General features: G+C 32.3%; 1 protein-coding gene across 6 annotated transcripts in view; it reads left to right on the top strand.

The window, feature by feature from the left end:
- LOC106462142 (dystrobrevin beta-like) overlaps positions 1 to 21891 on the top strand; it is a 46385-nt gene extending 24494 nt beyond the window's left edge. For 3 of the 6 annotated variants that reach the window (XM_022389306.1, XM_022389305.1, XM_022389309.1), the window contains 8 exons: positions 1417 to 1509; positions 2127 to 2226; positions 2458 to 2540; positions 2721 to 2925; positions 6309 to 6591; positions 12796 to 12849; positions 13949 to 14160; positions 16341 to 21891. In XM_022389306.1, coding sequence (XP_022245014.1) covers positions 1417 to 1509; positions 2127 to 2226; positions 2458 to 2540; positions 2721 to 2925; positions 6309 to 6591; positions 12796 to 12849; positions 13949 to 14160; positions 16341 to 16466 — 1156 coding nt within the window. In that variant the 3' untranslated portion in view covers positions 16467 to 21891. Of the gene's footprint in view, positions 1 to 1416; positions 1510 to 2126; positions 2227 to 2457; positions 2541 to 2720; positions 2926 to 6308; positions 6592 to 12795; positions 12850 to 12948; positions 13127 to 13948; positions 14161 to 16256 lie in introns of those variants that run through there. The other 3 variants (XR_002611168.1, XM_022389307.1, XM_022389308.1) reach the window with 3 other exon arrangements.
- The last annotated feature ends 472 nt before the right edge of the window (positions 21892 to 22363 follow it).

Genomic DNA, 22363 nt, shown 5'->3' with positions numbered 1-22363 from the left:
ACCCGTGACCCAACCCAAGACCATGAGAGCCAATATGGAGAAGTTAAATTGTAAATGTATAGTAAAAAAATGTAGCAATGAAACATGCTTGAAAGTGTTCTAGATGTGCTTGTGAATATGATGGTTTGAGTGTAGGGATTAAGCCAAATCGTGGGTCCAGATTGGATGATTGAAGAACTTTTTCAAAGATATCCCAATTGATTTTAAAAACCAATTGAATTGGAGATTTCTCAGTTAATTACTGCATTGACAGCAAAATGTAAAACAATGGGCACAATAGTATCATTATCTTCAAAAAAATAGGGATTGGAATCATATATAAGAAATCCTTAGTTTCAATATTTTGTGAAACTAATAGCACAGTGAAGCCCACAAATACAGTGTTGAAGTTAAAGCAGATGCAAGATGAATTAGAAGATGATTTTTCTGGTGTTTCTCAAATTGAAAATGCTATTTCTGCAATGAAGAGTGAATATAAGAAGGATGGTATAATGCCCAGTATGGTACCACCATAGTATAACCCACATAGATGTCATCATGTTATATTTTCATTAATATGTAGTTTTCAATTATTTTTTTCATTTTAAAATCTGTGCCAAGCTCCATTCATTGAGAACTATTAAAATAATCCTAACTCACAGGTTTCTGGAATGACCCCCCCCCTCCCACACACACATCTGTTGACCATCCTAGGCTAAAAGATTCTGGCCTGGCTCATGTGGCAGGTGTTAAATATTTCCTTTTGAAATTAAGAAATTAAAACTTAGTTTATAACTCAAATTTTTATATTATCTATGTTTTAATGCAAAGTTGATTGACACAAGTTACTAATGAGGTAGCTTAATTAAATGTTGAATATAACTCTAGAAAGGTAGTGACATGCACATTTTGACTCACCCCTCACCCATGTCCATAGCATTTACTGAAGTTTGCTATGTTCTGTAGAAATTCCCTAGTCAGACAGTGTTAATTTTATGAACTTACAACTCTAAAATCGGGGTTCAATTCCCTACAGTAGACGCAGTAGATAACTCAATGTGGCTTTCCTCTAAAAGAACAAACAAACAAGAAATCAAAAATTAAACCTTTAACAGAAGATTTATGTGTTCATTATTGTAGTTAAGTATTAGATTTTCAACAGACATTTGATGTGTTTTGTAGTGCTTAACACTTTCAGTATGAATTTTGTATTCTTAAAATAGAAACTATACAAGATGTAACTGACCTAGAATACACCAAAAGGATTGGAGTACCACGTCCAAAATATTTTAATGGATATAAATGTGTGCCACCAATCCTGCACAAACATATGTTAGGACAAATATAATGTAGCACTATTGAAAAGGTTAAGTTTTGTACCTTGAAGAGAAGTTTAATATATAATGTTAAGTGTTATGTGGTACTATTGTTCTCTAGGCCACCTTCTCCTATACCAAGCCGGAATGGACTATTTGACTTAAATAATTCTTATGATCTTTCCTCTTTGGACAGTCGTTCAGTCACTAAAAGGTTAGTAATTTTTGTATTTGTAAGTAACCTGATTGGTTTGATAGTCAGTGGTATATATAAATTGTTAGTTTTATACATATTTTTTGAAAATCTTATTTAGTTATAGCTATATCATATACACGTTAGATTGATCTGTGGGTAAAATGGTGAGATTAAGATGTAATTTATACTTTTGTTTTTTTTCTGACATTGTAATTTGTAGAAAATATTCTAGCTTGTGTAACTTGTTCTGTAACACCTTGCACTTTTTTTGCCAAGCATTCCAGTGGCTCAGCAATAAGTCTGAAGGCTTATAATGCAAAAATTGGGTTTTGATAGCTGTGGTGGACACAATATAGATAGCACATTGTATATTTTTGCGCTTAACAACAAAGAAAAACTTTTTATTTGCCTGTACTTACAGAAAGCCCTCTAGAAACCACAATAAGTCTAAATTCTGTACATTGTTGTTACTCTGTACTTTTCTTTTTTAATTTACATTTTCACACCCACTGAAACCACACAATTAATTAGATTTAGTATTTTTCTTATCTTGTACTTTGTTTGGGCATATCTTTTGTAAGCCCATCTGCATGTTGTTTTAACTTTCTACCATTTTTGTCTTAACATTTTGACAGCCCTTTGCGACACACACTAAGTCTAGAGTCTTCCCGAGTTGATGATGAGCATCGTCTTATAGCCAGATATGCTGCTCAACTTGCTGGTACTCAGCCTACTGTAAGTTCGAGGCATGAAGTGCTTAAGTTATAAGATTTGTGTAATTCCAATCTTTGTATGTATTAAGATCGCAGGATTGGTGATAAATATTTACAACTTATTCTTGTGATATACTTATAATTCCAACAATAGTATCCCTGTAAATATAATTTTTTGTCTTGTTTTACATATTTGATAGACTTTGCATGTTGTTGAAAACTTAGAGAAGTATTTTGATTATCTCTTCAACAGACAAGAAGCCCATCAGACTTGAGCCTTAACCTGGACATTTTGAAACAACGAGAATTGATATCTCAGTTAGAAGCCAAAAACAGGTAGTGTTAACATTCAAAAAATATAGTATAGGTTTGTGAGCCTATAATTAAACAAGTAAAACCCACTGAATTACAAGGATATGGCAAGTAGAGTTCCTTTTGTTGTAGTGTGATATTAACTAAAAATGCTGGTTTAAGTATCTAATTTCTTAATAAAAGTAAATGTTATTTTGTAAATAGGGAAATAATGCGTGAGATCATGAGGTTACGTAAGCAGCAAGAACAGGAAGATGCAGCTCTGAAGTCGGAACAAAACCCCACCTTATTAGCTGAACTCAGAGCTTTGCGGCAGCGTAAGGCTGAACTGGAGACTCATTTATCTAACCTCCAAGAAAGTCGACGGGAACTTATGGTGCAGTTAGAGGGTCTAATGAAGCTACTAAAGGTTAGTCAAATGTTAACACTGATCACTCTGCTGATACTGACCATTAATAGTTAGTCAGTTCTGTCTTCTACCTTTAGTTGGCCACTTGATACTGTTGGTTACAAATAGTATACTGCAATACTTATGAAGTTCGTTATTTACTGTTCATGATTCAACCAGTAACCTTATATTTGTTAGGATGTCACTAATCTTGGTCTAATTTAGAAATTAGTATGAGTTACAACTGAATTTGAAACTTTTTTTTTACCATCTTTATGCCAAATACTATACCAGTTGATGACTGGTAATGATACCTTGATAGTGTGCTCTAAACTGACTAATTAGTTCAACAATTCCTGGATACCACAGGTCAAACTGGAAGTGTCTTTTGTGTTTACAAATATGATTCTTATTCTATATAACAGATCAGTGTCTTTGTTAATGACATTCTTATAAAGGTGAGTTACTAAACATTGCACAGGTCAATCAATAAGATGGTTTTATAATGAACATATTAATTAATGTGACCCATAGACATTAGCACAACTTAACAATTTGTTAGCCACAATTAGCACAATGAATTATTTAAATGAGTAAAATAAAGTAGAAGTTATTAGCTAAATCTGTTTACTTTCTATTACAATAGTGCAGGAACTAATTTTCCCTATCAATAATTTGGCTAGTAAAGTTTTTTCCAAAGCATCTTGAATATCTTTGTTATTGAACGATGTTATGCCCCACCATTATTACTTAACTGTTAAGTATTGCCATTATTGCTGCCACTATTCAAGTGTACAGACATGTAGATGAAAGTTTCCAACACAGTCCAGATAAAGAAAAAAAGCATATGATCTTTTTATTGGATGCAGAAGCTATGGTTGAGGCTAAAGCACATGTTGGGGTAGCTTTAGCCTCAGCAAGCTCACTCTCTTTCCACCACTCCTGTTGTACAATGAAACATTTATTTTAAAAATGTAATAGTGGACTGACAGAATTGGAGTTGAGCTATCAAATTTTATATTTTGGTAGCTGTGGTGTGTACCCCTAAAACTAGTTACAAGTTTAAATGTTCATTTTTGACCCTTTTTTCCATGTCGGTGGAAGTTTTTATTTCTTTATGGTTCTCTACCCACTAATGTAAATTTGCTTCTGGTGTCTCTATACTAGCATCTAGAGAACTAGCTACATACTGTATTAGAGTATTTGCTAACATAAAAATATTTATTTACTTTTACCATCTAAAGGACTAGTTATCTATTGTATTTTACCATCTGATAATGTAAAAAGACTAATTGCTTGTTATGTTTTATCATCTGCCAATGTCAAAGATCAAGTGTCCTACTAAGTTTTAACATCTGCTAGTATATTACATCCTAGGAATTGTTTGTTTTTTTTAGAGTAATAGATTTTATCAATGACACATTGAGAATAATAAGATTTATTCAGAAAGGTTTGGACATGGCCCAGGATATTTCAAAACCATATTATGCTGCATGCTTAAATTGTTTTTCTTGCAAACTATTACTGCCTGTATTTCACTTTTCTCCCTTTCACCAACATGAGATTGGTGATTTGTATAAAGTATTTGTCAGTGTGAATTACATAGTGAGGATCAGTGACTGCTGTCCAGAAAAAATTATGCTTGTTGTAGCTTCATTTAGGGATAAGCTTTATATCCTGAGTGAGAATGATGAAAAGCATACTGAAAATCTTCTGTGACAGTTTTGAAACTGTACTATGTCAAGACTTTCTTGAACAAAACTTCTGATTTCCACTGTTACTCTGGTAAAGTGTATTTCCCCTATGACATATACATTTTAAAATATAATAATTTTAGATATGAAGTTTTCTTTATAATCATTATAGTTACCTACCATGTTTCAACATCCTGCTAACATTAAAAAGACTAATTATTTTCTGTGCTTTAACATCTTGCTGTAAAGAGCAGTTTCATTGTGGATGTGACTTTCATTTGTTGCAAATGAATTTATTCATTTCCAGGATATTCATGCTGTCATGGGTTAGGCTTACAAGTCATCAACTTAAGAAACTTTATGTAAAAATACACTCAGAAAGTGAAGTAACATGAAAACATATATCATACATACATACATGTTTTTTTTCTAACAAGTTGGGTACTCCTTTAACAATTCTTCTAAAATACCAAAATCTCAAGCACGTTTACCAGTTTATGAATTAACTCGATTCTTGCCAATTCTACTGACGTAATAGAAATACTACATTAATAGAATATTAATGCAATTTACATGAAGCTTGGAAGGTGGTGCTCTGTATAGCAACTAATATGGACAACTTCAGATGGCCATTTAGGCGGTGAAATCGAACTCTTCAACTAAACGTCAACAGTCTGGACTGAGCTGCACCACTCTCACTATCTCTAGACCTCAATCTTTATAGTCAGCAGACAGGATGTTGGTACTGTTCCAAGCAGAACCAAAATGATAACTGGAGCACATGATTCCAGCTTTGGCTCAATTGTTTTGCACATGTTACTATCACACCTTTCTTGTCCTGCAAATGTCACTAAAATTCATGTTTTTCTTGCTTCTTAGAATTCGGCATATACTTCTTGGTATAATGACTGTATTTTGCGAGCATGCCTAGATTCCAGCCTGCATGTGTTCTTCTAATATGAGCATCTGCTTTCTAGAGTTGAATTTCTTTTCATGATTCCATTATTTCTTCACTTCTGAACTCTTTCTTGGATGTGGCATGCAATATCTCATCCACTCTCTGACAACTGTGTTTTAAACTTCATAAACATCTTTCCAACTTGTTGATTTAATAACATATGTTTTATAATAATAGAGTGAACCATGTATTTTACTATCTAATATTTCAGTCTTGGATTTTCACTTCTAATTAAACACATCCTTGTTATTCATTTGAAATTCTTTGTTGCCCTAATGGGTCATTTAATGCATTTGTTACTGTTTACACTGAAATCCATATTTACCCTATTTGGTCACCTAATGCTCACTATATTTTCCTATTATATTCAATTTGATATAATTATTACTGATCAGTTTTACATAAAAATGAAACATTCAATAATTAAGTGATTATGCTGACTATAAATAGTAGTAGTAATTGTGGCATTCTCAAAATTGTGAAAAATTTGATATTAATGGATGTAGAAGAGCTCTCAAGAGTTAGAGATGTTAAATTTTCTACAGAATTAATTTTCTCTAGACTTTTAAGTAACATCCATAGGTAAGAATAATATTTTTTGGAAATGTTTAATATTATATTAGCATTGCTGGCCTATGTCAGTAGTCTTTGCAGATGTTCCAAAATAACCATATTATTACCCTAGTTATTTATAATTTTGATACTTATTGTTGATTGTGTAATTACTTTGATCAATTTTATGGATATTTCAGAACCACCAGTCTTCTCCTCGCTCCACTCCTAACAGTTCTCCACATTCTGGCACCTCTAAATCTCCTCCATTATCTACGGTATATCCATTGTCTTCCTCACGGAGTGCACCTACTACCCCAGGTAGTGGGGCTCCTACCACAGACAGTCTTACTGGTGTTGGAGGAGATGTGCGGTTAGCATTTGGCCAGTCAGGAAGTTCTCGATGTCTTCCAAATGATCTCCTTGTAGCAGCAGACTCAGTGACAAATGCTATGTCCTCACTTGTTAAGGAGCTTAACTCTGGTAAGTTCATCTGTGCATGTCAGGTTTACAAAAAATTGTATTGTTTTGTTTACTCTATTTTTTGAATAATATCAATTTATTTTGTAAAATAATACTTTTGATAGTTATGATTAGGGAATGAATAAAATAAAACTATTCAGATAATATAGTATTATTGTATTAACAAGTAACAACATTTAACTTTTCCTCTCTAACTGCAGTAATGTTTCATTTTACAATGATGGTGTGATACCAGTTAACTTTTTAAAAGTTAGATGTGTAACACTGTAACCAAATTTTCAGTATTTTTTGCATGAAAGAAGAGACATCTACAGTAATAATATGGCATTTTGGATTAATTAATGTTGACTATAATAGTACTAAAATAACCTTAATATATTCTGTAAATGATTAGTTCAGTCAGGTTATAATCCAGTGATTTTAAACCTTATATCTTTATTTCTATTAATGTAATTGATATAAGAATAAAACAGTTGATAACAAACATTTCACTTTTTGAAATTAATTTGAAATTAAAATAGTTATAATTTACATAATCATATTTAGAAATAAAATTATAGCATTGGTAAACAGGATGCCTGTTATAATTTTTTTATTTTAAAGTTGTTACTTATACATTTATGCTACTTGTATTTTCATTTGTCTTAGACACCAACAATGCAATAAACATCTTTCTCGCAAGAATTCTAAATTCAGTATGATGAAAAATTGATTCTGTAACAAGTTTATAAGAACTACGAGTGCACTAAACAATACTAACTTAGATGAAAAATTGATTCTGTAACAAGTTTATAAGAACTATGAGTGCACTAAACAATACTAACTTAGATGAAAAATTGATTTTGTAACAAGTTTATAAGAACTACGAGTGCACTAAACAGTACTAACTTAGATGAAAAATTGATTGTGTAACAAGTTTATAAGAACTACGAGTGCACTAAACAATACTAACTTATATGAAAAAAAAATCTATAAAGTCTAGACACATTGTTAGAGTATTTGGAAAAAAGCAAGGTATGAAAATTTGCTGTGGCAACATTCAATTGATGTTAATATATTTGTATCAGCTTAGAAATAATCAGTTATTGGCTAAGATCGTAACTGAATTGATGGAGATTTTAGCTGTGTTGATTTCAGAAAAACCCCAAAGAAGCTGTTATTATAGATAATAGCCAATCAAATAGAAACACATGATGTTTTTCACGATACTGTATGGTAGTATGACATCTGGCTGTTTTTTTATTAATTTATGAAAAAATGGCATAGGGTTAAAACCTTCCATCCTTGATCTGCACTTACTTATGCAACATTAAATAATATTTATTAACCGTTTTGAGATGGGTCATGAGTGAAAGGCCATGTCATCTCATTTGTTGACTCGCATTCAAAATATTATTAACTACTATTTCATGAATTTATGTCAGTAAGTTTGATATCAAACTGTAGATTATAATTCAAATTTTAGTACTATACATTACTCAACTTCTTAATTTAAAAATAAATATTAAAAAAACACAGATAAACATAGATTTTTGTGTGTCTCATGGTATGATGAATGCAGCACTAGTTCAAATTAGATGTTTGTGAAGTCAATACTAAGTCTATAGTTTCGTACAAATCAGAAACTCGTATTACTGATATTGATAATCTAGAATATGAAATAAGAATGTCTTATCTTTTCTATTTGCTAAGAGATTGTTCATGTAAAAAATCAAACACAGTAGCACCCCACCCACCTCTTTCCATTTTTGGAAATGCTCCCTTATATACATTTACTTCTATATATGAAATGAATAACCAGTCAGAAGCTCAGAATTTCCCCCTAGTGGTTTTCTCAGCTATTTTAACAGGCTTGGATGCCATTTCTTTCTTTTGAACCAATATTTCAATGAGGTAGGGTGTGTCTTTAGTCTGCTCAAAATTCATATTTTTTTAGATTAAAATACATCTTAGTTACTAAGCTTGATGAATTATAATAGAATTCTATGGTATTGATGTAGTAATTTATGATTTTTTAGTTATTAAAAAGTATATAAAACCTAAAAAAAAATATTTTGTTTCGTATCCTCCATGTGCAAAATTTTTAAAGGTGTAGCAACCTACGTCAAGCAGCAACTGAGTACAAAGGTTGTAACTAGAAGAGATAATTGTTTGCTTTACTTCTTTATTTACTGTTCTATGTTTTAAGAAAAATAAGTTTAAGAACGTATTTCAAAATAGCAATATTTTATATACATAAATAATGTATAATAATTGAAATGTTACTGTATTTTACAAAATACTAGTCTAATAAAACACAGCCAAGACAAGTTACTTTGTACAGACCAAAGGTCAGTTTTATGTTATTGGATATGGTAACATTAGTGCACGTGTGCCACGTCATTGTAACTTCTGTATTGTTAGCCAAGCATAACTTAAAGGTCAATATAATAAAAATAATAAATATGTATAAATGTATAATGTTATGAGATTTAAGCTATTTCGTCTAAACATTTATGTTTTTGTGTTATAACTTGTGTTCACTCTAGAATGAAAGAAGCATAATTTATTTTATTTCCTACTTTTTATGGTGGTTGCATAATCAGATAAATCTACCAAATCCATACAGTGATTCATTACTGAAAATAACAGATAAAATATAAATGTTTTTCTTAAGAAATGTTAGATAACTAATCTGGACATTATAGAGATTTCGCATGTGAAATTTGAAAATTTTCTGACACATTAATTTATATTTAATTTCAAAATTAAAATGACTTTGCATGTTAGATAGGCAACCTTTCCAAAAGAAAAAAAGGCACGAGAAAAACTTTGCTTTACGAACCTTAAGACTTGATAAAAAAAGAATTGATATTTTGCATATGATTTTTTTTCTCCTGTTGGCTCTGAGGCTGAGTTTGCAGAGAATCAGGAGCAGAATAGTCAGAATTTAGACTATATTCCTGTCACTTTCCTTTGCTCAGACAGCTAATCATAAGCCTCGGACAGACATTCTGTCTCCTGCACCTTTTTTGTAACTAATACGCCAAATTTTTAATGTTGGGGTCTTTTCGAGAAAAATTCCCTGCTGGAGGGAGTTCGCCTTCCTGCTTCGACCCTTAGAGATCTCAGAGAATCTCCTTTTCTGAGACAGTCTATTTTTGCTGGTATTCCCAATTATCATACATGGAATCTGAAATGGATGTGGTCTTTCTCCACTCTTCCCTTTCTACCCTAGCTTCTCGACTGTCCCAAAGATCTTCTACAGGATGGTTTCCTGCATTTTCCATTTGAGTTTCCAGGCCTCCATCTTTGGTGCCATGATCCATTTGAACACGAGGGTGATTCCGACCTTACCAGTGGGTATCCTCCTCTGGTGTGGAGTACAGACTACGGCATCAGTGACTACCTTATAGGGTCAGGTCCTGTGAGGACTCGATTCAGAGGTTTTGTGTCAGTATGGGAGACCTTCAGCACAAATCAGTGAGTCATTCAAGTTCTCAGAAAAGGATTGGTCATTCAGGTCATGTCTCCTCCTTCATTCTCTCTCATACCAGTTGGCTTTCTACTCCCAAAGGAGTCTCTTACATCCTGCTATCGAGCTCAAGCCATTCAGGATCTTTGGCACAAAGAGATCATAGAGCATGTCATTTTTTATTCCTGGCTGTTTGTAGTACCAAAAAAGACAGGCAATTGTCAACCTGTCGTTGATCCCTCTCATCTCAGTTGCTTCCTCCAGCCTCTTCAGTTTATATTAGTGTCTTTCTCGTCAGTGACTCTTTTTCACTCATTATAAGAGGCCTAACTGTATTTTTTTGTTTACTGACCCAATTTGTGCTTATGAGCCTTGAATAGGTCTTTGGATGACAAAATTCTATGTTGCCAATGCCCACCTTCATATTCCAATCCCAGAATCTTCACAACATTATCTCTGTTTCATGCATGACAACCAGGTTTTTCAGTTTCATGCTCTTCCATTCAGCCTCACGTATGCCCCATATGTTTTTTTCTGAATAGTTAGATCCATTTCACATCATCTTCACTCATTGGGCATTCACACTCACGATTACATGGACAACTGGCTTCTACTTTCTCCTTTCCTGACACGTGGCAGAACTATGATTGTTGTGAGGGAAGGTGGTAATGCTTCACTCGGACAATTCCACAGTCATCTCATACATTTCAAAGAAAGGAGGCACTCACTCCAGATCTCTTTAATTTCAAACATTGGATCTTCTCTTTTTGGGCACACAAACATCAAATCGTCCTTCTTGCTTGTCATGTTCCAGATGTAATGAATTTATTGGCCGACCAGTTTTCTTGTCCCAACAGAGCTCTTTCCATTAAATGGAAGCTTCATTCTTAAGTTTTTTGTTGAATCTACTCTCATCTCAGAATGCCTCAGATTGATGCTTTTACCACACACTGGAATTCTCACCTCCCATCCTTCTTGTCTCCTGTACCTCGCACTCTGGCTTTTGGCATTGATGCTCTCATCTATAATTGGACGGGTCTTCATCTTTATGCGTTCTCTCTGATTTGTCTGTTATCCAAGGCTCTTGAACTGATTCACTCCATGTCATTTTCGAGTTCTTCTAGTGGCACCACATTGCCTAGGTCAGCCTTGGTTTCCACTCTTCCAGTATCTTAAGGAGTGTCAACCTCTTCCCATTTTCGTCTGGCCATCTCTCTTACGTCAGTCTCGGTTGGAGATTTTTCATCTAGCAGTGGACGTTCTTCGACTTTACACCTAGCTTTTGTGTCGTCCATCACTCAACATCAGTGATTGACTTCTCAGGAGATGCCCTTTTTAACAAGGTTTATTCTTCTTTGGAAGTTTATCAATAGAAATGGTTTACTTATTGTCACTGGTCTCTCAGACTTGGGTTTAACCCTTCTTGCCCCACTGTGCCACAATGTTGCTCTGCAAACAAACAGAAATTTAGTGTTAGAAAAATACTTAAAACCTTGACCATAGTTTTACAAATATTTTGATCTTTGGAATTCTTATTTTTTTTTTGCAACTCCATCCTTTAGCAGACATTATTCCTAAATATAGTCAACATCATGGTAACAAAACTTTATTCAGAAATGCTACTTACCTCTCTGCACCATGAAGAGCTATTACCTTGTACACAACCGCTGTAAAATTTCCTGTGAATGCCACAAGCTTTGAACAAACTCCCACTCAAGGCTCGTGGCATGTCCAGGAAATTCCATAGCAGTTGTTATATAATTATCACCTATGCCTATAAACGTTTGCATTATATTACAAAGTTTGCACAGGATAGCTATGTTGTGACAACTCGTTATTTATAAATATGCTAGTGCAGTGCCTGGAATGGATGGATAATTTTGACAATAAATCACCAAAAAGTGTTCATTTAGCCATTGGCTCTTAGTTTCGGGACTAAAAAGTGCCCTTCCCTTTGATATTGTGAATATTGACTAAAGGTATTAGATCTGAAGCATGTTATGGTGCTTGTAACTGCCTTTTGCTTTCCCTTTTAGGACCTTTTATTACAGTCAAAGTTATCCGAGTCTATAAAGAAATTAATTAGAATCACCAATTTGCTATTAGCATTATATATCATCTTTTTGTTTGAGTAACCTCTGTCTTTCAGTCTTGCTAAAAGAGAATACAATTAAAAAGCCTATAGTAAAAAAGAAATATCAGTATAAAATTCTGTAACAGTTTGTTTGAACACTTTTCAAATTAAAGACTCTAAGCACTTTAAAGTTTGGGAAGAGGATCCCACAGAAGATTACCTAAATGCAAAAATCCAGAGAATATGTTAAGTGCGAGGAAGATGAATATAAAAAACATTTCCAGATTTCCAAAGTTCAAAGTAAGAGTGAAGCAAAAGAAAGAGGACCACAATGAAACATAAGTTAAGGCGCCAAAATCCAAAGAACGAAAGATACAAAAAAAAAGGACCAGACTGAAACATGTTCAAATGCACTGAAATCAAAAGTATTGGAGGACTCCAGTACTAGACGTTTTAAAGCTTTGTGATGGCTAATAAATGTTGGCCTTATCACACATGATTGGAGTACTTTGCCCATTGTCTAATATTTATGCTGAAAATTCATAATACTGACATTAGAAAGTGAAAGAATTCTTAAATAGTCATTAGTTTGGGGATACAAACTTGAGTATTCATATTTAATCTTCACATCTAAAATTAAAATATTAACAAGTAAAAAATGTTTAATTTTAAACAGGCTCTGAAGATGAAGGAGAAAATGGGAGCAGAAAAGTGATTAAAAGTGGCAGGGGTAAGTTCTTCTGAATACATGTTCTAAAGTTTAAAAAAATTTTGTCCTGTACTGTTACTTAATCATGATTTTTAAAATCTGCACCACTGTTTCTTGTAGTTTTTCTTCTGGGCCGTTAGAAAATTTTGTTCCATGCTGTATCTTGAGGAGAGATTTCCATAAAACCTCTCTACTATACCTATGAGGGACTTTTTACCCATAAAGCTTTTGTACTGTGTTTAGGGGAAGTTTTATACCAAAACTGTTCATTATTTGTGGAGGAAGGTATTTTCCTGTTAAGCTTCGGTGGTGTATTTTAGAGAAGAATTTGTTACATAAAGCTGATGTATTATTCTTTGAAAAAGTCTTGTAATACTGATTTTCTTTAATTTTTTTGTTGTTGTTAAAAGTCAATTACCTTGAAGCAATTGCATCGCAACTTGTAAGAGTAATTTATAAACCTATACTGCAGTGTTAAAAATTGTGCTAAGTTAAAAAGATAATTTTTTCTGATGTTTTAAGAAATTTAAAATATGAGGTGATTAAAACTCTTACAACTATGATGATTATAAAAAAAAAAAAATCTCCAACTCAAATAATGTTGTAATATTTCCATATCATCATTAAAGTCACTGGCACAAGTCTGAGAAAGGTATTGCTCACTTGAGGCAGTATGAGATGTTTTGAAATGATCCCTTACAGTTTTAAGCACTTTGGGGATTAGTCCCTTTTAAAAATAAGCATCTCAAACTAAATATAGAGTTTTTTGAATAAGTTCTTGGTTGTTTAAGCACTACGGTAAACTTGCACCCATAGTTTTAATCTAGATTAACTTTATGAGACCAAGTATTATTGTAACAGTTCCTTACTAACATCTAGATTATATCAGATTTATTAAAATTTGCTATAAAAATTTGTGCCTGCTGCCAGATTTCCAGCAGCTGAATTATTGATGACACATCAAGTTACAAAGGGACAACTTACAATGCTGAGAAGCTGTGATATATTTTCTTATGGTTCTTTCATAACTAATTCAAGGTAAAAAAAAAATTGGGAAGAAAGAAGTTTTATTTTAACCTGGTACATAGAAACCTTAGATTTGAAAGCCTTTTTTGGATAGGTTTTGAAACTGAAGGATCAGAGTGTGCCACAGATAGTTTTAAAGTGGGTGGAACACTGTGGAGGGAAGAAAGGCAGTGGGAACAGGAAAGTCATTTTCTTGCAGAATTAGAATCTAGAAAGTTACACACAGGTAATGGAAAAAGCAGTCACCAGAGTTTAGATCCAAGAACTGAAGATGACAATGAAGAATTGTATGACAATGATCCAAGGGTATGATAATTATTCTTTTTATATAAAAATGTTAAATTTGCTGTGCATGATTTTTATTTTTTGTAGAGAAGAAAAAATTTCTTTACAAGCAACTATTGTTTTTACTGACATTTATCTTCAGTTTTTTTAAAAATTGTATGATACTTCAAAAAGCTTTTAAGCATATAACAAAAACAAATCTTTTGTGAGCTGAATGTATAGTGAGAAGTTCTGTTGGTGAAAACTAGACAGTAACATGTTTATCAAATAGAATTTTTGTATTAAAACAGTTTTCTTGCATCCATGTGGGTTTAATGTAAGCTTCTCTATTTATATACAGATAAGATAAAGTATTATTAGTAAGTATGCTTCTCTACTTAACACAATCAAATTAAAATATTTTTAGTGAGCATGCTTCTCTACTTTAAACACAATCAAATTAAAATATTCTTAGTAAGCATGCTTCTCCACTTAAACACACAGCTAAATTATTGTTAGTAAGGTTAGTAAGCATGCTTCTCTACTTAAACACAACTAAATTATTGTTAGTAAGCATGCTTCTATACTTTAAACAACTAAATTTTTGTTAGTAAGCATGTTTCTCTACTTAAACACAGCTAAATTATTGTCGGTAAGCATGCTTCTCTACTTAAACACAGCTAAATTATTGTTGGTAAGCATGCTTCTCTACTTAAACACAGCTAAATTATTGTTAGTAAGAATAATTTAGCTGTGTTTAAGTAGAGAAGCATGTAGAGAAGCATGCTTACTAACAATAATTTAGTTGTGTTTAAGTAGAGAAGCATGCTTACTAACAATAATTTAGCTGTGTTTAAGTAGAGAAGCATGCTTACTAACAATAATTTAGCTGTGTTTAAGTAGAGAAGCATGCTTACTAACCTTAAACACAACTGAATTATTGTTAGTAAGCATGCTTCTCTACTTAAACACAACTAAATTGATTTTAGTAAGCATGCTTTTCTTCTTCAGTATAGCTTAATTAAAATACTTAAAATAAACTTAACAGAATTACTCGTATAGTAACTAAGCCTATTTCTGTACTTAAATACGGTTTAATAAAGGCAATCTGTGTGAACCTTTTTCTCATCCTAAAATCAGTGCACTGAAGGAGGTAGAGTAAGCTCCTCTGTTATAAAGTATGCGTTAGAACATCTTCTTACAGTGTTACAGCCACACTTAAATTCAAGTACCTAAATATTTTTCACAAATTAGCCATTTGTAGAGATGTATATCATTAGATTCTTGTGTACCCAGCCAGTAAGTTATTTTGGTTTGTTTTTAATCTTGTTAATGAATCTTTGGAACAACAAAAATGACTGAGTTGTAAATTAATATTTTCAAGTCCTTTTAAATGATGAGTAGTGAATTTAATATTGTGATCTATTGTCAATGCTGTGTTTATGTGTGATTTAATAACGTGTTTTAACAGTTTGCATATTATAATTCCTTGGATATGTAATATTCTCTGTACTACTGTGTTACAAATAACTTTTGTGTTGTTTTTTTTGTTTTTAACTGTTTTTTTATGTTGAATGTTATGACCTTATGGTTTTTTCTTTTAGTTTTTTGTACCAGAACAGTCTCAAAAGTTGACCTAACATATATAATTAAACCTTGTTCATCCAAGATATTCAGACCAGTATGCTACATCTAAATATCATATAATTAAAAGTATGATAAAAGTATATTCCAATTCTCATTAGTATGACTGTGATGCAGCTATATTCTTTTAATGTACCAGATGTAAGCTCATTTCACTACTTAGCATATAATTTTTCAATCAACATGTGTACATGATAGTAAAAACAGAAAAGAAATATTACATTATATCTTTGTAAAGTTCATTATTGTGTAAGTGAGATACAAAATGCTGATATTTGAAAACGTGTATGCATATGCCACATATACTTTTACATAATCTTTTTTTTTACTGTGTAAAAGAAGCACTGATAAACATTCATGAAACTTGGTAACAAGAACATTTAGTAATCAATTTTGTTCTGACACCCATGTAGAAGCATGCCATTTTTATGATTCTTCTCTTTTTTTTTTTTAAGTTGCTTTTCTTCTGTTTTTGAGTTTGTTTGTGTTTCCAGTCTACTCCTGCCAGATCTAGTTGAGCTGTACATCTAATCACATAGCATAGTGGCTTTAGAAGAGCTTCTTTCTTCAAACCTCAGGACCTTGCCCACTTCCATCGTCATGCATCACTTACTACAGATGATGAAAGTTACGTCCGTACAGATGATGAAGAAGGAGGAAACACTGATTGGGAAGAGACCATGAGAAGATGGGTGAATCGCTAAGAAAATTATGCTACTTATTCATGAGGAGTTTCATCATTCAGTCAGTGCTGCATAGTAATTGTCTTATTGTTCCTTTGAAATGTAAACAACCTTCATTATACTTTGCAATCCCAAGTATTTTTTGCTTTCTTAAGAGTCATGTAATTACATAAAAATATACTTATGCTCTATCGTCTTTTGTATTGCTTATTTGAAAGCTTATTATGGAATATTACAAGATAGAGTATTTTATTCTGTTTGTCATGGTTGAAAAACAAATAGTATGCATTACTGTACATGTTTACATGTATGAATGCATACATATATATATATACACAAGTCAGTAAAAAGAAACAAGGAATCAGAATTTGTGAAATTCATATGAACATATCAGGGTTTGTACCAGTGTATACTCTTTTAGAACATTATTCCTGTCATGCTTATTTTCAGTGTATTTTCTTAAATTAGATATATTTAGTTTAATTTGTGTGAGAAATGTATGTTTATAAAGTTCTGGTCTGTATGTAATGAGACGGTGTTGTTTGTTCGTAAGTTTGAAGTTAGTAAAGTTCTTGTCTTTGTTTGGTGAGACAACATTAAATACTGTTTTCATGCTATAAGTGTGATGTTAAGAAAAGTTTTATGTTTGATGAGACGATGTCAAATGCCACTGATGTTGTAAGTTCAATGTTAGGAAACTTTTGGTTCTTGTTTGAGATTTCTTGAAATGCTGTTTATGTTACACGATAGGTATTAGCAATTTGTTACCTCTATGTAACGAAACAACGTGAAACTTCAGAAAGAAAAAAAAAACCTTCAACAGTAGTAGTGTGTAAGGCATGTTGTAAGTGTAATTTTTTCTCATAGTGGTTTATTATTGACAAAGTAACTATTTCTTTGCATTTAAAGGATGTTTTTTGTTTGTTTATTCTGTTTCCACCATGTAACTATAATTGAAATATGTAGTTTATGCTAAATTAGGAAAGGAAAGCGTATTGTAACAAATTCTTAACACCCATGTAGAAGCATGTCATTTTTATGATTCTTCTCTTGTTTTTTTAAGTTGCTGTTCTTCTGTTTTTGAGTTCATATGCGTTTCCAATCTATTCCTGCCAGATCTAGTTGAGCTGTACATCTAATCACATAGTGTAGTGGCTTCTTCCTTCAAACCTCAAGACCTTGCCCATTTCCATCATCATGCATCACTTACTAGTGATGATGAAAGTTATGTCTTGGAGTAAAAGAATTGTAATTGGTTGGTTATGATTAAAATATGTGTTAAAATTTACACTACATTGGGAAAGGAAAAAATATTGTAACAAATTCTCAACACTTGTTACTTTGATTTTATCCTTGATAGTGGAGAATCTTAGTAATTGTTCTTAATTATTTTTATTTGTGGGTGGAAGTTAATCTGAATTCTGATTTTATGTAATTATGACAAATTTAGATGTTTTTCCAGTCTAATTTTTATGAGTTATATAAATGAAAATATTAAGATATTACAATTAGTAATTAAACTTGTTGGGAAAAAGTTTTATGCCATAATGGTGCTTTTAAAAGCTTAGATCTGCCTGTTTTTTCTCATGCATGTATATTTTATTTAGTTGTTTCTTGCTAGAGGTTAACTGGTATGTAGCCACCAACACATACTAGCTAAGACAAACCTTCTGTTTGAATATTATAGATTATTATTTTATTAATAGATGCTTTTAGATAGAAATTTAAGGGGTTATTACCTTACATATGTATTAATTAACCCTTTATGACATCGTGATTTTTATTAATCGTGGTCCTGTATATTAATCCATTTAAACAGGCATACTAGTCGTTAGGCCTATTGATTATATGTTTGTTATTTGTAAGGTTATACCAGATGTTTGTGAAAGTTTACCATCTCATAAATAGTAAATTGTGTATCTTTTACTGAATGTTTTCATATATTATGTGGCCACTAACTGAAATTTTGTACCAACTGGTAATTTGTCAACCTAACAATATTTTTAACTTTTGCGGCTTTTCTATTTTCAAATTGGTGTAGATGAACAAAACAACTGGTTTGGTTTGGTGTCCACTCATAGAAAGAAATAATGATTTATTCTTTGAACTACTTCTTATTTCAGCTTGTTACAAAACTACATGTTCATTTACCTTTCAAACCCTACACAATACATACTAAAGGTGCAAAATATGATGATACATGGAGAGCATATTAGATCACAGAAGTTGTCAGGACCTATTAAGAAAGCCAATAATTCATGCAAGGTAGTTCTTCCTTCATTATAGGAAAGGAAAGACGGCCCACTTTCTGAAGAGCACTTAGGTTATTCAATTTACTTACTTGTGTATAATACTATTTGGTCTGGTAATCATTATGGGTATTATTATTGCAAAGGCTAGTGTTTTTTCATCATTATTCATTTATCTACTTCACTAATTTGTAACATTATCTAATAATCACTCATCATGCAGCCATAATTGTTTTGTGTGTGTGTCACTCTCTATTACCACAGTTGTGACACTTAAAAGATATTACCATGAATTGAGATTTAGTGTAGAATGTTTAATTACCAGTCTTTTTTTTTTATTGAACGTAGTATTATCTGAAGATCAGTGTAAAAATTTAGAACTTTTCTGTGATGGTGATCTTTTCAAAAAGGTGGAAGTCTTTCTGAAATCAGTCACACTTTAAAATGATGATATACAAAAGAAAAGAATACATAATTTAAAATACTGGTTAAATTGATAATAGGTTCAGGATATTTTTAAGAAACTGTTGCCCCCCTTTTACCTATACACTAGTTTAAGAAATAGGTTTAAAACAAAATATTAGCCATTTGGAGGGGTGGAGCAGGAATAAAGAGATCTGTTATAATTGTTTAAAGAAACTAAGCAAAAAAATGTGTAACTGTTGCTATGTGTGTTCATGTATTGGTTGTTAAATTGTCCATGATCATCTACATATCCTCTTGTGCCTCACCACTTACAAGACAAAAGTACAAACCCTTAGGGCAAATGACACTTGTAGTTTTTAAATCTTGGAGTGAAAGATTGTAATTGGTTGGTTACGGAATACATTTAATGTACTGGGATGAGTTGAGTAACTGGGATAACAGGTTAGAATTACATTAAACTTACAACACTAAAATCCAGGGTGTGATTCCCAGCAATGGACAAGAGCATACATAGGCATTGTGTAGCTTTGTGCTGAAGAAAACTAATAACATTGTAATGATTAAATATGTTGTGACCATTAAAGTGTTGTAAGGGTAAAAGATGTATTGTGATTGTTACAGGGTTTAATATCACAGTCATAAAATACAGTTTACTTTGTTATGTGTGTTAGATTTCTTTTTATACTTCATATTTGTATCATTTGTCAATTCTGGTTTAAAATTGCATACTACTTTCAAACAGGAAAGGTGTCTGGGTTAATATTACATACTTTAGTATGTTCTGATGAAGAAACAAATTTGTTTTATTACAAACAAAATTTGCTGAATTATAATTTATAGATTGAAGATCTATATTTTATGCATATAAAGTTCCATGTCTACATTACTTCCAATTTGTACTATTATTGTGTTTGACCAAGTATTATGAAAGATTAGTTTGTTTGAGTAGTGATACATTGCACATGGATGGCCAGCTTTTTAGGTAGTATTCCATAGCTATCACTTGATTAGAAATTTTTAGTGACTTTTTCCCGTTGGTTTAGTCTTATGGTAGGTCCATTTACTTCTTATTATTGATGAAGTTGTTATTACCATGGAAAGTCTCATCTGGTGTTTCTTATGTAGTTAGTAAGCAAGTAAACATAAAATTCTATCCTATAAGGGCTAATGTGCAACTCTACAGAACAGTAGGTAAACTGTATCGATACACATCAGAAGAAAGTGTACTGTGAGCTGGCATTATGTATGATTGGTTGCTCTATTGTACGTTGACCACAAAATGAAGAGCTTAACAATTACACATTTAAAAAGGTAGCAATCAGAGTGTGAATAGGGTGGTAACCACAGAATGAAGTGAGTAGCAATCACAAAATGATATATTTTGGACAATTATCATTAGTCATGAAAAATGACTGATTCTGTAACTGAGATCACAAGCATTATTTAGTGCACTTAATAATTCTAGTGATTTAGTTATCAAATTTGGCAATAGATTCATCTGCTATGATTTTCTACAAAATGTTCTAGTCAAAGTAAGAAGTATTAAAATGTTAGAGGAATATCTAGGGCCCATATTATTTAGTTTTATACTTGCTAACATTGGCTTTATAAGTGGTTAGTAAACATAGTACACGGATTCTCCTTGGCAGATAGAACTTTTGTAATTTAAGGTTATATTCATTGCACAATGTTTCACTTCATAACACCAATATAACTAAAGAACTTATAACATTGCATTTTCCAAATTTTGTTTGTTTTGAGGTGTGATAGCCAAACCCAGTGTTACTGTTTAAATGTTTTTAAAAAAATGGAAACAGAAACCTTTCTGGATTCATTACCAGGCAGAAGTTTTAACCAATTGACCTGTTGAACCTACTGAAAGCCACATCTCTGTTTTCATTTCATCAGTTTGGTAGAACTCTTGAGCTGTGACAATCAGATTATAAAGCCCAGAATCCATTTATTTCCCACTGGGTATCAATTTTGAAGGCACTGACAGAAAAACCAAAAGCTTGTAATTAAAACAAGTTGTGAAATCTTGAGGTTTTCATTGTTTCAAAGTTATATTTTCCAACCAAGCATCTTTAGCCATGATATTTCTAATTTTACAGTATGAGAAGGACCATGTTAATACTACCATCTTGTATGAACATTGTTTGTACATCAACTAACTTCACTTGAACAAAATAACAAATCTATTGTTGTGTTTATATACATTTCACCTCTTAGTTTACTGATATTTGTGTGGGAATAGTATTTTGCATCCCTGCCATTTGGCAGTTTTAGTTAACAAGAAGAAGGTGTTACTATACTCTTGTTGTGGAAAAGATTAAAGCATATTATTATCAAAATTACATTATTAATATTTATTTTGGAGGTTATTTTAAATGCAGGAATAATTCAAAAAACTTTTATTTATGGGCCAGATTCACATAACATTATCTATTACAAGATTTGAAGCTCATTCGTACCTTATTTGTCAGGAGAAAAACATTTTAAAATCAGAGTTTAAAATGTCTCTCACTTGAAGAACTTGTAAATGTTGTAATCAATTTTTTTTTTGTTCCCTGCAGACAATATTGTCCCTATTGCATGTCATAGTTCACTAAAACTGAAATAAATGGCTAACCCTCTAGCAAATATTAGTTAGGCACTTTTTTAACAATTCTAACTACATTCTTTTTTCTTATTAAAAAAAAATGCCCTTGGGTCTCGGCCCGGCATGGCCAGGTGGATAAGGTGCTCGATTCGCAATCTGGGTCGCGAGTTCGAATCCCCGTCACACCAAACATGCTCGCCCTTTCAGCCGTGGGGGCATTATAATGTGACGGTCAATCCCACTATTCGTTCGTAAAAGAGTAGCCCAAGAGTTGGCGGTGGGTGGTCATGACTAGCTGCCTTCCCTCTAGTCTTACACTGCTAAATTAGGGACAGCTAGCGCACATAGCCCTCGTGTAGCTTTGCGCGAAATTCAAAAAACAAACAAACCTTGGGGCTCATCTTGAGGATGTGTAATGGCCTCACATTGGGTATCAGTTTTTCTGTGGTAATCTTATTTCTTTGGCTTGATATCAAATCTGAGACTTCTAACATACCAGGGGAATTCTCTTCCTGCTGAGCTAAATAAAGGATTAACCCTAATAGCCTTCACTAATAGAACACTTTCTAACAACTCAAAGTACCATACTTTAAAGCCTGATATAAATAAATGCAACTACCCTCCAATAACATAAGACCACCTTT

The sequence above is a fragment of the Limulus polyphemus genome, unplaced genomic scaffold, assembly GCF_000517525.1.
Source record: "Limulus polyphemus unplaced genomic scaffold, Limulus_polyphemus-2.1.2 Scaffold1102, whole genome shotgun sequence".
Lineage (NCBI taxonomy): Eukaryota > Metazoa > Arthropoda > Merostomata > Xiphosura > Limulidae > Limulus > Limulus polyphemus.
This window is presented reverse-complemented; position numbering and strand designations above follow the sequence as displayed.